The sequence below is a fragment of the Heterocephalus glaber genome, unplaced genomic scaffold (assembly GCF_053883595.1).
Source record: "Heterocephalus glaber isolate CG9 unplaced genomic scaffold, H.glaber_assembly_v1.0 deba00001755, whole genome shotgun sequence".
Classification (NCBI taxonomy): Eukaryota; Metazoa; Chordata; class Mammalia; order Rodentia; family Bathyergidae; genus Heterocephalus; species Heterocephalus glaber.
This window is the reverse complement of record NW_028258453.1, coordinates 297,407-313,487: the sequence shown is the minus strand read 5'-3', so window position 1 is coordinate 313,487 and position 16,081 is coordinate 297,407. Positions and strand designations below refer to the sequence as shown.

The 16,081-nt window shown below is 39.0% G+C and overlaps 1 protein-coding gene across 5 annotated transcripts in view; it reads right to left on the bottom strand.

The window, feature by feature from the left end:
- The window catches only part of Wapl (WAPL cohesin release factor), a 78,637-nt gene that overhangs the window by 43,430 nt on the left and 19,126 nt on the right, over positions 1 to 16,081 (bottom strand). For all 5 annotated transcript variants that reach the window (XM_087201125.1, XM_087201124.1, XM_087201122.1 and 2 more), the window contains 2 exons: positions 6,763 to 7,803; positions 4,274 to 4,392 (listed from right to left, as the gene is read on the bottom strand). In XM_087201125.1, the coding sequence (XP_087057251.1) occupies positions 4,274 to 4,392; positions 6,763 to 7,803 (1,160 nt within the window). The remainder of the gene's footprint in view (positions 1 to 4,273; positions 4,393 to 6,762; positions 7,804 to 16,081) is intronic.

Here is a 16,081-nt window from a genome sequence, read left to right as displayed (position 1 = left end):
ATTATGGTTTGGAATAAAACACGCTAAAAGGCATTTTGAAGACAGCTAGAAAAACTGAATATGAAATAGCATCAGATCATCAAAAGAATTGCTATTCAGTGGCAACCTGACTCACTCCCAAGCACAAGGTCTTGAGTTTGAACCCCGGTACCAAAAAAAAAAAAATCGCTATTAGTTTTCTTTTAAGTACTGTAACCACACAAACACAGTTAGGTATGAGATTGGTTTTTTTTCCCTTAGGAAATACATGCTTCTAGTACTTTCAAATGAGACAGCACACATACCTAAATATATGTAAGTACCTATTAAAAGAAGAGGGAGAGGGTAGGGGTAATGTGTGGGCAATTATGGCAAAATGTTAACTGGACATCAGTTTAGGCAGAGAAACGTGGGTGTCCATTATAACGCTCTTTCACATTTTTCTGTATATTTGAACTTTTCCCTATAAAAAGTTGGGAGCAGAGAGAATAAAGTAGAATGCTATAAACTAGCAGTTCTCAAAGAACAGTCCCCTGTATACCCATGAAACTCTTTCAGGGTGTCTAAAAGTCAAAAGCATTTTCCTAAATGTCATTAGAAGGACTGACTGCACTTATTCAGACCTGGGCATCTGGCAGACATTTTCTTGAAAGGAATAACATGAGACCATAGCTTAAAGTATTTGGTGCTCAAGAGAAAACTTGAGGGGCCAGGGATTTAGTTCAGTGGTTCCGCCACCTGCCCTGAAAGCGCAAAGACCTGAGTTCGATCCCCAGTAACAAAAACAAAAAAAGGGAAAACTTGAACTTTCTGGCACAAGGTAAAATTTTGGAGAACAAGCATCTATGCCAGTGAATGTAACCACTTCCCAGTACTTAAACATTTTTCAGATGACTTTGGCAATGCTATTACTGTGAATTTTTGATACTGTATAAGGAAATTTGAAAGATTTGCATAACTCAAGGAAATCAATATTTTCCAAATGACCAATGTATACAATACAAAGCAACCGGTAAAGACCCATTCATTCACAGATTTTAACGGCATGAAAGGCTCGCTGATGTGGTTTTAGATTCCAAGTTGCAATTAATCTTGAAGCAACTCCCACATAAGTTTTGGCATAGCATCGAAGAATTTCCAGAGCCACAAGGCTATCTAAAATACAGGTGTTAGGTTGAATTGTCTTCATTTCAACCAATACAGCAAATAAGACACACTGAATGTAGAGAAGGATATGGAAATATAGCTGCCTTTTAAGTCAGCCTTTAAAGAAATATGCAAAAATAAAGGTACAAGAATGCTGTATTTTCTGGCCGGGGATGTAGCTCAGCGGCACAGTGCCTACCGGGCAAGCGTGAGGTCCTGAGTTTGATCACTGGGACCAAAAAAAAAAAAAAAAGAATGCTATATTTTCTCAATTTTTGGTTTGAAAACAATTATCACAAAAATCTATATAAATATGGAATAGGCTTATTATTTTAAGTAAATTATAAACACATTTGCTCTGAAAATAGCCCATGGGCTTTTACTTAGGTAAAAGAAGGCCAAGGCTGGGTATAGCAGTGCATGCCTATAAATCCCAATACTAGGGAGGGTGAGGCAGGAGGCTCACTATAGTTCAAGGCCAGCCTGAGCTATACACAAGACTCTTGTCTCAAAAAAACCAACTTTCTCCCCTCAAAAGAACCCCATAAAAATTAGAAGCACTCATACTTTAATAGTCTAAAAGCAATTCAACCTACAAGAACAAAAGGTACTGACAATTTTGAGTGGGTTTTTTTGAGACAATGTCTCACTTTGTAGTGCAGGCTGCCCTGAACTCACTACGCAGGAAGGCTGGCCTCGAACTTGCAGTGATCCTCCTGCATCAGCCTCCCAAGTGCTGGGATTACAGGGGTATGCCAGCACACCTGGCTGGTTGCTGACAATTTCTAACTGCAACTTTCAACATCAAAACTATTTAGTAAGCTTTTTAAGTAAAGATATTAGCTCAGTGGTTCCGTCACCTGCTTCGCAAGCACAAGGATCCAAGTTCGATCCCCGGTACCAAAAAAAAAAAAAAGAAAAAAAAAGGTGACGTCAAGCAATACCTATACTGGACCATAATGAAATGACTTATATAATGCATAAAAATAAAACTGTACCCTAACCTTATACCATACATGGAAAATTAGTTCAAAATGTATTAACAAATTAAACCTAAAACTAAAACTTTTAGACAAAAAGAGAAAAAGCTACATGACACTGAATTGGATAATGATTTCTTGGGTCTGACACCAAAAGCACAGCTAACAAAAGAACAAACTGGACTTCATCAAATTTTTTTTTTTTTAAGTTTACATCAAAAAAAAAATTGGGGGCAAGGGATTTAGCTCAGTGGTTTCGCTGCCTGCTGCGCAAGCGCAAGGACCCGAGTTCAATCCGAGTTCAATCCCCCGTACCAAAACAAACAAACAAACAAACAAAAAAACTGGATAAAGGACTTAAACTGACAGTTCCCAAAAGACAAATGCAACAGAGATGTGGTGGCTCACACCTGTGATCCCAGCACTTGAGAGGCTGAGGGAGGAGGACTGCCACAACTTCAAGACCAGCCTGAACTACACATAGCAAGACCCTGTCTCAAAAAGACAAAACAAAAAACCCCACACATGAGCTCTAAACACATGAAAATATGTCCAACATCTGCAGTCATTAGGAAAATGAGTAGCAACCATACTGAGATATTATTTCACACCCATGAAGGTAGTTATAATCAACTAATAAGCGCTGACAAAGATACGGAGAAATCAGATGAACAAGCACACACACCATTTCTGATAGAAATATGAAGTGGTAGAGCCACTGTGCAAAACAGTCAGACTTATCATATGACCCAGCAAATTCTAGTCCCAGGTATATATCTATCCAGAGAGACAGACAGTCAGCCATCCCTGACTTACAATTCTTCAAATTTAGAATGATATGAAAACATCAGGGATTCAGAAGAAACTGTACCTAGAATTAGTTTAATTCTTTTCCTGGGCTAGCAATATGTGGTACAATGCTGTCTTGTGAGGCTGGGTAGCAGCAGGGAACCAGAGCTCCCAGCCAGCCATGTGACCACTGGGGAAACAGCCAATACTGCATAGGTGCCTTGAGGCTAGGTTCAATGTTCAACAGGGTTAGTACATTAAGTCCATTTTCAATTTCGTTATATTTTCACCTTACAATGGGTTTACCAGGATGTAACTCCTTTGTTGAGCATCTGTAATAGCAACTGGATAGCAACTTTCATAGCAGCATTAGTCACACCAACTAATAAGTGAAAACAAAGTGTCCCTCAACAAAAAAAATAGATCAACATAATGTGGGAAGCATGTGTGTGTGTCTGTGAGAGACATACACAGAATGGAGCTGTTATGACTTGTGTCTAGATGTCCCCCAAAGTCTCATGTGGTCATAGGTGGAACTTTTTCAGAGGTGGTTGGATTACGAGTGTGTGACACTGGGATTAATTCCTGGAGCAATGCTAAGATCACGGGCACTAGGATTAAGGGTGTGAGGGCTACCCACCCTAAGTAGCCTGGAAAAGATATAAAGGATAGAAAGAGCTGTGGTCATCCCTTGTTACTCTGGTACCTTCTGTCCACCAGGAACTGTTTCCCCACTGTGATGCTTCTCTGCCATGCCTCCCTGCCTTGAAGCCAGTCAATTATGGACTGAAACCTCTACAAACGGTGAGCTAAATAAACCTTTTCTCCTTTAACTTTGAGTATCAGGTATTTTGTCTCAGCAACGAGGAAAGTAACTAAGGCAGGAACGTTATTCAGTAATAAAAAGAAATGAAATTTGGAAATATACTGTAACATGCATGGACCTTAGAAACATGCTTCATGAAATTAGCCAGATCCAGAAGGACAAATGTGACTCCATTTATATGAGGTATTTAGAAAGCACAACGGTGTTTACTAGGAGTGGGGTGAGGTGCAAAGGGGTATAATTGTTTAATGGGTACAGAATTTTTGTTGGGGAAAATGAAAAAGTTTTAGGTACTGATAATAGGGGTGATTACATAACATTGTGAGCGTATTTAATACCACTGAATTGTACATTTGAAAATGGTTAAGTGATAAGTATTGTTATATGTATCTTTTACATCACACTTTAAAAACTGGTTACAATCCATTTTAAAAATGGCTTACTTATGTTCTCTGAAAGACATTTTTTTACGATGGTTGACACTGTCAAAAAGTAAGAGTTGGCCTCTCAATTATAAGAGAATAATCAAAACCACAGATAGTGTTTTACTTACCCGTTTAGGGCCACTAAAAATCTTTCTGGTATTTTCCTTTGATTTATCTCCTTGTTTACTTATGGGCTTCTTCACACTTTCAGGCACACCAGGCAAGTCCTCTGCAAAATCCAAGTTTTCTGAAACAGTAATCAAAACTAGCTAGCTTTCCAGTATTTCAAATCATTTACCAGACAACCTATGAAGCTTCCCCGCCCTGGCATACACAGAATGGAAAGAAGAAAGGAATAAAAGCACCACTCCCACTCTTTTCACTCCTTGCTTCACAAACCTGGTTGTGTGTGTGCTTCAGTCATACTTTGTGTTAATGGCAAAGTCAAGTATCTTCCTAAATAAATTGTGACCTTCATAAGTGATGTAACTATGGACACCTATGGATACTAACACTGGTATGGTACAGTGTACACAGAACACATCAAGTGATGTCTACCTTTAACATTTTTATAGATTTTAAGTCCATTAAATCTTGCTAGCTTCCAAAGAATGCCTGCTTATGTATACAAAAGCCACACTTAAAAACCCAAACGACAGCTTTAGTTGGCAAAAGATATAAAGCAATCTAGTACAGGGGCCAGGGATTTAGCTCAGTGGTTCTGCCGCCTGCCTCGCAAATGCAAGGTCCCGCGTTCAATCCCCGGTACCAAAAACAACAAAGAAAAGAAATCTAGTACAGCATAGTTCAATGATTTGTAGGTCTTCACACAAAACTACTAAACAATCAGAGTACTTCCCAAATGGTTATATTTTTTCTAACCTAAACAAAACAAAAACAGGAAGACTTTTCTTTATTCAACTCTTTAAAATGTTTACTGTTTTATACATAATAAAGATTCAAATTTCCAACTGTGATACAGCAAACAAAATGATCTCAAATTTTCACGTCACTCAGTGTCAATGTCAGATTTCTGTAGGTCTAATTTTATTTTTTCCCCAGTGCTGGGAGTCCAACCCTGGACCTCACAATGAGCTTCACTCCCAGCCCTAATTTCACATTTCAAAGCATAAGAAGTTTTATTACCCCACAGTGTAAATCTCAGTGACAGATTTTAACTGAAGATGAGGCTAACCTGTGAGTGATTCAGGCTAGTGCTAAGTTTGAGCAAAGTAACTGCGGCAGGTCAGGAGCTCAGGCACTGTACAGATTATGTAACAGAGCACAAGCATCTGTCCAGAAAGGCCACTGCAAGCTTCGGTTCTGCACAAGGGATCCAAGACAACAGAGGGTAAATTCTGCCAATACTCTCTATTGGCTTTGTTTGGTCATTCGTTTACTTAATTTTGCATCAAGGAGTGGGCCTGTAGGGGCTGCTTCTCGGTAATCCCATCTTTAGAGCTAAGAGTGAATCCTATCTGGGGTTAGGAGTATAGCTCCGTGGCACTGCACGTGCTGCACGTGCACAAGGCCCTGAGTTCAATCCCCAGCACCAATTAAAAAACAAAAAACAAAAAAACAACCTAATCTAGCCAGAAAAACTATTGTCAGCCCAGACAAAGCACAACGGTAGATAGTGTCAAGTACAACGGACTCTAGGAGAAAATACATATATTCAGGAATATTAGAACTCTTAATTCACCATGATGACACCTCTCCTACAACCCTAACAGGACAAAATCTTTATTTAACATTAAACCAATCCAGAAAAACCATTTTTAGCTAAGAGTCCCCGAATCCCAGTGTTTACTACTTCTTTTTCACCCAACAGTCAACCCACTTCACAAAGCCCGTCAGTGAATGATTTAATTACAGCAGATCTAACCTGTTTGTCTCTTACAGTAGAGACTGAACTAGAGGACCTCATCACTAAGCCTGTGACCTTCAGAGACAAATTAAATCTTCACTGTTAAGAGAGAATACTTAACCTACGTTTTTCAATTTTATTAAACCAGCTTAGGAGAGTTTGAGAATGTTTTAAATGTTCATTACTTCTGAGCCAACTACAAAAGTTTTTAATTAATTTTACTCTCATTAGAACCATCTGTTATCAGTACAATTGTAAATGTCCAAAACCTACCCTTATGTCTCCACTACACATGGTTTTTCAAAGCTGAAACACTAAGATGTTTGGTATTGTCACCCCATACACACAGGTTCTTCAAAACTTCAGACCTAGCCAGGGATTTAGCTCAGTGATTCCAACACCTGCCTTACAAGCACAAGGTCCTGAGTTTGATCCTCAGTACAAAAAAAAAAAAAAAAAAAAAAAAAGCACTCGAGACCTGATCATTAATATTTTAAATGCTGTGGGGCCAGGGATTTAGCTCAGTGGCACCATGCGTGCCTTGTAAGTGGCAAGGACCTGAGTTTGATCCTCAGTACCAGTACCAAAAAAAAAATTTTTAATGCTGTGCCTTTGGGTAAGGTAACTTTTAACACATAATTCTATTAAAAATAAATATAAAAAGTAAAACTGAGTATTAAACTAAGCAGATGCTGATTTAAGCCAGAAAACCACATTTTCTGAGTATGTATGCACATCTGAAAATCTTACCTGTGTTACTAGCACTAGACTGACTGTCCTGGGAATTATCATTGCTTTCTGGAGGAGGCTGCAAGGAGGGTGATGGAGCTGTTTTAGTTCGTTTTTTGTTGGCCTTTCTTTCCACTTGACAGTCATCATCATCATCATCTTCACTTTCACTGAGATCATCAAAACCAAAATACTTAATTTTGTAATTAGAACTTCCAGAGCCTCCTTCATCGCCTCCTGTCTCATCATGATCTTCAAAACCAAAAAATTCAAGTTTAACATCCTTTTTGGATTTAACATTACTAGGCCGGAATCTAGTAGTGGTCTTAGAAGTTGCGATATCGGCCTTTTTTCTGAGGCGACCAGCTTCTCCCAGGTCTGCAGGAGTGGATGCAGTGAACTCGTCCATGCTTCGCTCCATGGTGTCCTGGATGGTGACATTACAGACTGACAAGCAAGATGGATGTAACACAGTATAATCTCTAGTCCGGCCAACTGTCCCTCTAAGACTGGTCCCGCAGCCGGCACTGCCCTTCTTTGCCTGATTCAGGCCATCTTTACTCGACTCACTGTTTGCTTTGGCTAAAGCCTGATTGGTGCCGTCCATTAGCTTATCAAAACTGGATGCTCCTTGGGAGGCTTTTGCCTTGTTGGCCCTACAGTACGTCCTACAGTTGCTTGGCCTAAGAACACTTTGAACCATGTCTTCCTCAATGGCTTCATCTAGATTTTCCAATCGAGTTTTTAAATCCTCATCCTTCATCTCCAAAAGAGGATCGTTATCCAAACCTAAAATATCTTCTGACCTGATATCTTCAAAATCATTATCCCACTCATACAAACCAGTTCTCACAGATCCCTTGAGTGGAGATATTTCAGATGGGGACTCTGACCGTTTCCCAAACTGGGAGTTCCAAGTATCATTTGTTTCCTTGATTTCATCCGCTCTGTATCCAGAAGCCACTGTGGTTTCTGCATTGGATTTCTTAGTACTGTCGTCAGCATTTTTGTGTAAATGGTGACTATTTTTTTCATGTTCTTCACTAAAATTCTCCACTTTATCTATAAAAATAGTAAGTCAAAGGATAAAGACATGAGTGGCATCAACATACAAGTCAACAAGTAAAGATATGTGGCTGATAGTGTACAGTTAATCTTGAAATAAATGCAATGATTTTAAATTGTGGAGAAATTAACATTTATATACCAGACATCTCCCCTCCTGTCTTTTCACTATACACAGCTCTGATGTCCTCAAGGTATCAAAGCTGCTTACAATTGTCACCCTAAACTCCTCACAGAGTTTTCAGCAATGCTAAGCAACTGAATCAATCCAGAAGGACAGATACTTGACTCAGCCAAACCTCCTTGTGGGAATTATGGACTTTTCAAATAAAGATGCTTAAGTCAAAAATTATTTAACAGAACTTAAAAGCCAGTTGAACACAAGCAATGGAAGTCTTCCAGCAGTATCTGTATGTATGTGGGATAGAGCTTCCCATAGGTATGCAAGCTATCTAGAAACATGTCCGCAGGATTGTGTTTCTTTTAACTATTTCCATTCTTTCTTCTAATCCATAACCTCAAGGAATTTGTGGTGGCTATGTGTCCACACCAGCCAGTGTAAATCTTAAACTGCCAGTTCATTTTATACTTGAGAAATTCATTTTTGTTGCCTTATATTATTTTCAGAAACTTTTTCACCTTTCCAAATGAGATGGAAATACAACTCAAATTGGAATGAGGATTAATTCCTCAGCATTTATTAGAAAAATAGTGGCAAAATATTTATTCTATACAAAATGATAAAATTACTTTTTAGTCAGGCATGGTAGCATCCGCCTATAATCCCAGCACTCATGGGAGAATGAGGCAGGAGGATCATCTAAAATTTGAAGCAAGCCTGGTCTACATAGTGAGACCTATGGATGCTTTACAGGATTACCACACAGTGCAACCTTCGATGCTACCCAAGAGGGTCAAGTATAACTTGACTGGCTGAGATTTGTATTTACTTACCTTTAGGAGATGTCTAATTTATGAATAACAAATTCCTGTTTAACTCTTAGGTATTTCCCAGGTAAAGGCAAGGAATTATAGTTTTCTTACATGTAAGAAGCACAAATGCTAAGGAACTGAAAATCTAATAATTAAAAGCCAACTCTACTATTTGGTACCTTAAAAGATTTCTGGGCAAACCCAAGACTAACTCCAAAGTTGAAGAGTAACAGCCTTGTCTTTGTAAGTGTGCAGCTGGGTCTGCAGTCCTGCAACTGCTCTGGCCATGATAGCTCTGTGGGGCTCAGGCAAGAGGGCGAAGCTCTCCAGTTTCCACAAGTGTCGCAACTTCCTGTCTGTTCAACAGGGCACCACTACCCTAACTCTGCTTCCCAGTTATCAAAGGTACTACTGGAAATACTTATTCCTTCTGGAAACATTCAGTGAGTGCTTGGTATGCTTAACCACATAATGGTATAAGTATTAACCTAGAGCACTAACTGTTAACCTGCATCACTTTTATAGCTGCAAAGCAGTTCACTGTCTTAACATCACAATATTTAGGCTATTCCTTGTTTATGCAGTAAGTATTCTCTGAGTTTAAAAAAATAAACTTTTTTATCCAGTTTAAATTTTGGTTTTTGAGACAGGGTCTCACTATGTAGTTTAGGCTGGCCTTGAACTCACTATGGAGAGCTGCATGGCCTCAAACTCACAGTGATGCTCCTGCCCCAACCTCCCAAGTCCTGGGATTACAGGCATCCACCACCATGCCTGGCTTATCCAGTTTAAAATTACTACTTTAGCCAGGCGTGGTGGCACATGCCTATAATTCCAGCATTCGGGAGGCTGAGGCAGGAGGACCATCACAAGTTTGAGCCCAGCCTGGTCTACATAGTGAGTTCAAGGCCAGCCTGAACTACAGGGCAGAGACCTTATCTCAAAAAACAAAACAAAACAAATTACTACTTAAAGTGCTTCCCCACAGGAGACCCCTGCACTGCCTTCTGAATGTGTACTTCAATTCTGCTCAATAAGCCTATCTATGCCTCTCAAAAAAATCACTACTTTAAGCTTTATTACCCTTTTTAGCCATAAAAACCAAGTGTGCACTTTATACATTTCAACCATTACTAGTCTTTTCAACATGTTGCCTTTCATGTGATACAGGTTGAGTTTGTGCTGTAAGTTGATCTTAAAATTTGTTACAAATGTGAAAAGTGAGGCCTATAAGAAAGTATTTTGCTAAAAGAGCTGTATCATTAGCGAACAATCTAACCATGTATTCAACTATGTAGCATAAACAATCCTACAATCAATTATTATCAAAGTATATTATATACTTTAACTTCTGAAACTCATTACATAGGTAAGGCTAATTTTATAGAGTTCTACATAAGAAAAGCTGTCCATGATTTCAATATTTTAATATATAAATGTTTTCTACACTCCTCTATCATTTAACTTTCCAATAAAAATCCTTAACTACACCTTCAGAAGAGAACTATAGCTAACTTACCCCTCAAATGCAGAACCAAAACTATGTTTAACTGCCCTCCTCCCTCAAATATCCCAGCTTTCCTGTCAAATAAACCCACTAAAACATCAAGTACATACAGAAAAAAGATAAATGGTGGGCAAAGAGAAGACAAAGGGAAATAAAGATAAAATCTAATAAAACCTGCCTTGCCAGGTGTGGTAGTACTTATTGATAATTCCAGCTACTCAACAGAAGAGGCGGAAGCAGGATTGTCAAACTCAAGGTTAGCCTAGGTAATTTAGCAACCTGTCTCAAAAATTAAAATAGGATTTTTTTTTTCTTTTTGGGTTTTTTTTCTCCCTCCTGAGACAGAGTCTGGCTATATAGTTTAGGCTGGCCTTGAACTCACTATGTTGCCCAGGCTGGCCTCCAATTCATGGCAATACTCCTGCCTCAGCCTCCTGAGTGCTGGAATTATATGTAGGTGTGCACCATCTTGGCTGGTCTAATAATTTTTTTAAAAGGGGCTGGGGATGTAGCTCAGCAGGAGAGTACAGTACTTGATTAACATGCAGGCAACCTTGGGCTCAATCCCCAGTACCCACTTCCTCCCAAAGAACAAAAACAAACAAAAAACCCCAAAATCTGCCTCAAAAGCAGGCTAACTAGATTGAAGTGATACAGTAAAGGGTATTTTGCAGCTTATAAAGCAATGGTGGGAACCTATGGCACACATGCTGCAGCTATTTGATATCACTGAAAGCTGTAAAAGGTTCACCACTGCTGTCATTATATAGCTATCACAACTTTGCCAAAATACAAGATGTTCATAATAGCTTTTTAAAGACTTCATAATGGAAATACAAGTTCATCAATACTTCCTTTATGTCCTATGTACTACAGCTTCATTCCAAGAACCCAAAGCCACATTCTAGGGCCTATTATTCTTAAGCTAGAGTGAGACTGGACGTGTAGAAAGCTCTGGTAAAGACTTAGCCTCACATCGCCTATAAGCAGACACATAAGCCTTTTCATGTCAGTTTTTATCATCAATAGATTAGTGGTCAATCTTTCATATACACGGTAACATTTAGAGTCTGGCATAATGATGACTACCTGAAAACTGAATTACACAGGAAATCTGTACATGCGGACTGTGAAATTCCTTATCTTTATAGAAAAGATGGGTTATTCAATAAAAAGAAAAAAACAGTTGGTTCTATACCTCAAATATGAAATATATTGTAGATAACTCAAAGACTTAAATGAAAAATGAAACATACATACCACAAAGCAGGGGAAATATTAAAAAATACATTACTCCACAATGGGGAAGTTCTTTCTCAGACACAAAATCCATAATCTATATTCATCTACATAAAATATAAAATTTAATAATGATAAAAAAAGTTACATAAATTCGTAACATTATGAAAATAACAACTCATAATGCAGGAAAAAAAGGGCCAATTCCTCCCTTAGCTTAAAAAGAGCTCTCACATAAACCTACATGAATTACAGACCTTAAGATGAAAATGTGAAACTTTCAAAATATAGGAATACCTTCAAGACTTAGGCAAGGAAGGATTTCTTAAGATACAAAAAGCATTAACCATAGCAGAAAAGAAACATTTAATTTGATCAAAATTACATCTTCAATCATTCTTTAAAAACCAAACTGCCCTATGTGGTGGTATATACCTGGAATCCCAGCATTCAGGGGCCTAAGACAAGAGGATCAAAGTGAGTTCAAGAACAGTCTGAACTACACAGCAGGACTTCGTCCTAAAAAATATCACTATTGGGCCAGGGATTTAGCTCAGTGGTTCCACCGCCTGCCTCGCAAGCGCAAGGACCTGAGTTCGTTCTCTGGTACCCAAAAAACAAACAAACAAACAAACAAAAATATCACTATTTAAAAAAACAAGCATTTGAGACCAGGGAATTTAGCTCAGTGGTTTCACCGCCTGCTGCGCAAGCGCAAGGACCCAAGTTTGATCCCCAGTACCAAAAAAAAAAACAAAAAACAAAAGAAAACAAAAAAACCTCAAGCATTTGAAGCCCTGGTTTTGAGCCATGGTATTGCAAAAATTAAATTTAAAAAGGAGGAGACAAGAGGGGGGAATTGAGACTATGTATTAAAATAACTATAATTCAAGTAACACCGACTATCCAAAAGAAAAATGATCAAGAGACTTAACCTGTTTCTTTTTTTAAAAAAAGACAACTAAGTAGAGTGTGGTGGCCATGTACTTGTTATTCCAGCACTCTGGGAGGATGATGCAAGAGAATTGCACACGGAAGCCCAGCCTGGGCAACTGAGAGAGATTTGGGAAGACCCTGTCTGAAAGTGGAAAAAAAAAAAAAAAAAGTAAAAATAAAAGGGGCTAGACATGTAGCTCAGTATGAATGAAGCCCTTAGGTTCAATCCCTAGAACTACAAAGATAGATAGATAGATAGACAAGACAAGACAGGACAGACCAACCAACCAAGCTGCACAACTACAGGACATGAGAAAAGTGCTTATATTAATCAGTCACTAGGGAGACACAAATCCAAACCATAATGTCACACCACAACACAGTCCCTTAGAAGTGTCAAAATAAAAAAGACTCACAAGGCCAACTAGTATAAAGGAGGGACTGCAATGTGAACTGATGGGAGTGGAAACTGGACCTCTCTGCCATCACCCACATAAGCCAAACACAACCCTTACCTTATGACCCACCAATTGAAGTACATACAATAAAAACATTCCATTGAGCCACAAGCAATTTCCATTTTTAAATGATCAAATATCAGCAATTTCACATGGCTCAACATAATAGTCATATACTCATAACAACATCATTCCCAATGACTAAAACCCAACCATCCACTCTGTATAGCCAAGGGGCTGGGTGCAGCTCCAGGAAGAGTGATTGCCTAGCATGCACAAGGCTCTGAGTTTGATGCCCAGCACCACACATGAGGGAAAACAGAACAAATAAGTAGAGTGTTGTCCATATAAAGAAATATTGCAGAGCAATAAAAATAAATGAAACTATAATTCTGTGGAAGCATCTTAGTATAACAATCATGCTACAATGAGTAATTTGACTGAATTGTTTAAAATTCAAAATACACATGTTGAATAAATGGACTTATCCTGACGTCAACTATTTCATTTACAAATATCTTTCCAAGAACATGAAATAATCTATGTAAAAAGAAATCTTACAACATTGCTTCCTGGTTTTTTGTTTTGTTTTTTGTTTTTTGTTTTTTTGCCTTCATGAACAATACAAACACCAATCAACAAAGAATTATCATGGTGCCACATAACTGGAAACTAAGTAGCTGTTAAGAGGAAGGAGTTCTCATTATGGAGATGTATGGAATAACAGAAGAATAAAAGAAAAAAGAAGATTCCTTTTCATAATTCTTGAATTTCATCCTGTATATAAGTCGTCTGCTCAAAATCTAAAATATATAAAATGCCAAGGCTGAGGCAGGAGGATCATCCAAAGTTTAAGGCCAGCCTGGGCTACATAGTGAGTTCAAGGTCAGCCTGAAATACACAGGGAGACCCTGTCTCAAAAAATAAATAAATAGAAATAAAAGATCAAGGTTATATATTAAGTACCATAAAGCATAATAATGGTAAGTAGCTATCTCAGGCACTATTCCCCTGTTCTGCTTCCCGCTCACCACGACCTTTGCCTGAGCACATAGCTCTATCTTCTCTGTGATGTTCCTGCCTTGGAGCAAGCTGCCCTTCGACTGGACACTCTGAAACTCTAACCCAGAGTAAGCTTCTCATCTAAGTTGTGAGTCAGGTACTTTGTACCAGAACAGTAAAGCTAATACAATGTCCTTTCAATGCTACTTCTAAAAACAACTCCTACACCTATACTAAGATATGTCATGTAATGCTCAACAATATATGTAGAAAGATGTTCTACGTAGCATTTTCTTATGAATGGTTTAAGTCTAGGATGGTCCCCCAAAGTCTAACATGTTCAGAGGCATGGCTTTTTTTTGCTTTTGTAGTTTGAGAGCAGGTGTCACTATATAGTTCAGGCTGGCCTCAACTTGCCAAGTGCTGAGGTTACAGGTGTGCACCACCACGTCCAGCAGAGAGAGGGCTTTTGGAAGGTGACTGGATGATCAGTGGATTGCTGCAGTAGCTGAGTATGCTGTTAGCCAAATGGGAATTGGTTGGAGAGACCTAGAAAAATATATTCTTGTCCCCAGGTCCTCCCTTCCTTCTCTGCTTCCTGGCTGCCATGGGTTGAGAGTAGTTGTCCTCCACTAAGCCCTTCTACCATGTTGTTTCTGCCTTAGAGCCAGTCACTCAAGTACTGTGGGCCAAAATAAACCTCTCCTCCTTTAAATTGTGGGTGTTGAGTATTTTGTTTCAACAATGGGAAAGTGACTAAGATATTTTGTAGCAACAAAAGACCAGAAACAGCCAAGATATCCAGAGACTAGTTTAAAATATGGCCCATCTATACAATGGAAAACTATGGTGCTACTAAACAGCAGGGACAGTAAGTCTATACTCATATATACATACATGTCTATATGTAATATATAGGCTGGGGATGTAGCTCAGTGGCACCATGCCTGCCTGCCTGGCAAGCACAAGGTCCTGAGTTCAATCTCTGGTACCAAAAAAAAAAAAAAAGCATTAACTGTAATATGTATTTCTTAGTATTGGTATTTTTTTTTTTTGGTACCGGGGATCAAACTCGGGACCTTACACTTGTGAGGCAGGCGCCAGAACCACTGAGCTAAATCCCCAGCCCAGTATTAGTATTTCTTAACGATAGGGTGTTTTAATATCCCCAAGTCCCTGAGTTCAATTCCTAGCACCCCTCTCCTCCAAAAAAAAAAAAAAATAGAGAAAAAACTCATTCACAGCATTAGCTTCAGTGGAAGGCAACAGACTTTTCACTGTCAGTAAATGGAGACATTAATCAAAGGCCTCTAGAAAGCTGCTTGAGACATGGTAATCTTCCTTGTGGAGCAATTTTACTTAAAGACGTAAAAGGCACAAAACACTAAAAAAAAAAGTTAAGGGGCTGGGTGGGTAGTGCTTGCCCGGCATATGGGAGGCCCCAGGTTTGATCCCCAGCACAGAAAAGAGGAAGAAACAGTTCAGCATTTCAAGTGGTAATCTAAAACATTTCTATAAAGCAACCCTAAGAAACACAAAATTTACATGCAATTTTAAAGATTAAACAGTAAGCTTGGACTAGCACCACAGTAGATAAAGCACTTGCCTAGCCTGTACAAGGACATGGGTTCAATCCCCATCACCAAAAAGAAAAAGAAAAAAGTGAACTAAAAGCAATTTCAAAAGTTCTACTCAGCTGGGAACAGACCAGCTTAATGCAACTGCCCCCATCCCCTATCAACAAAGCCCTCGGGAAGAGCTGGACTGCCAACAGCTTGTGCTCATCTCTGAGCCACCCTCCCAGTAGAGCAGGCAAGACAGGCTACACCACAGCCACAGCTCTGCCAGTGCTCCCTGGGCCTCCCTTCCAGATATCAATTAGCTCTTCAAACTGAATACACTTATGCCTGGAGGTACATAAGGACCTTCCAAAGCATACATGGATGGGCACAATTACACTTTAAGGAAATTCACTTCTAAATCCCCAACTGTCACTCCTACTACAGCCCAAAAACCTACTACAGCCCAAAAACCGATTTCCAACTCTCTTGGAATCAATCAATCAATCACTCCTCCCACATTACAAATAATGGCACAAGCTGTGTGTTGTGGCCCATGCCTGTAATCCCAGCACTAGGGAGGCTGAGGCAGGATTGCTGTAAGCGTGAGGCCAACCTATGCTATATAGTGAGTTCAAGGT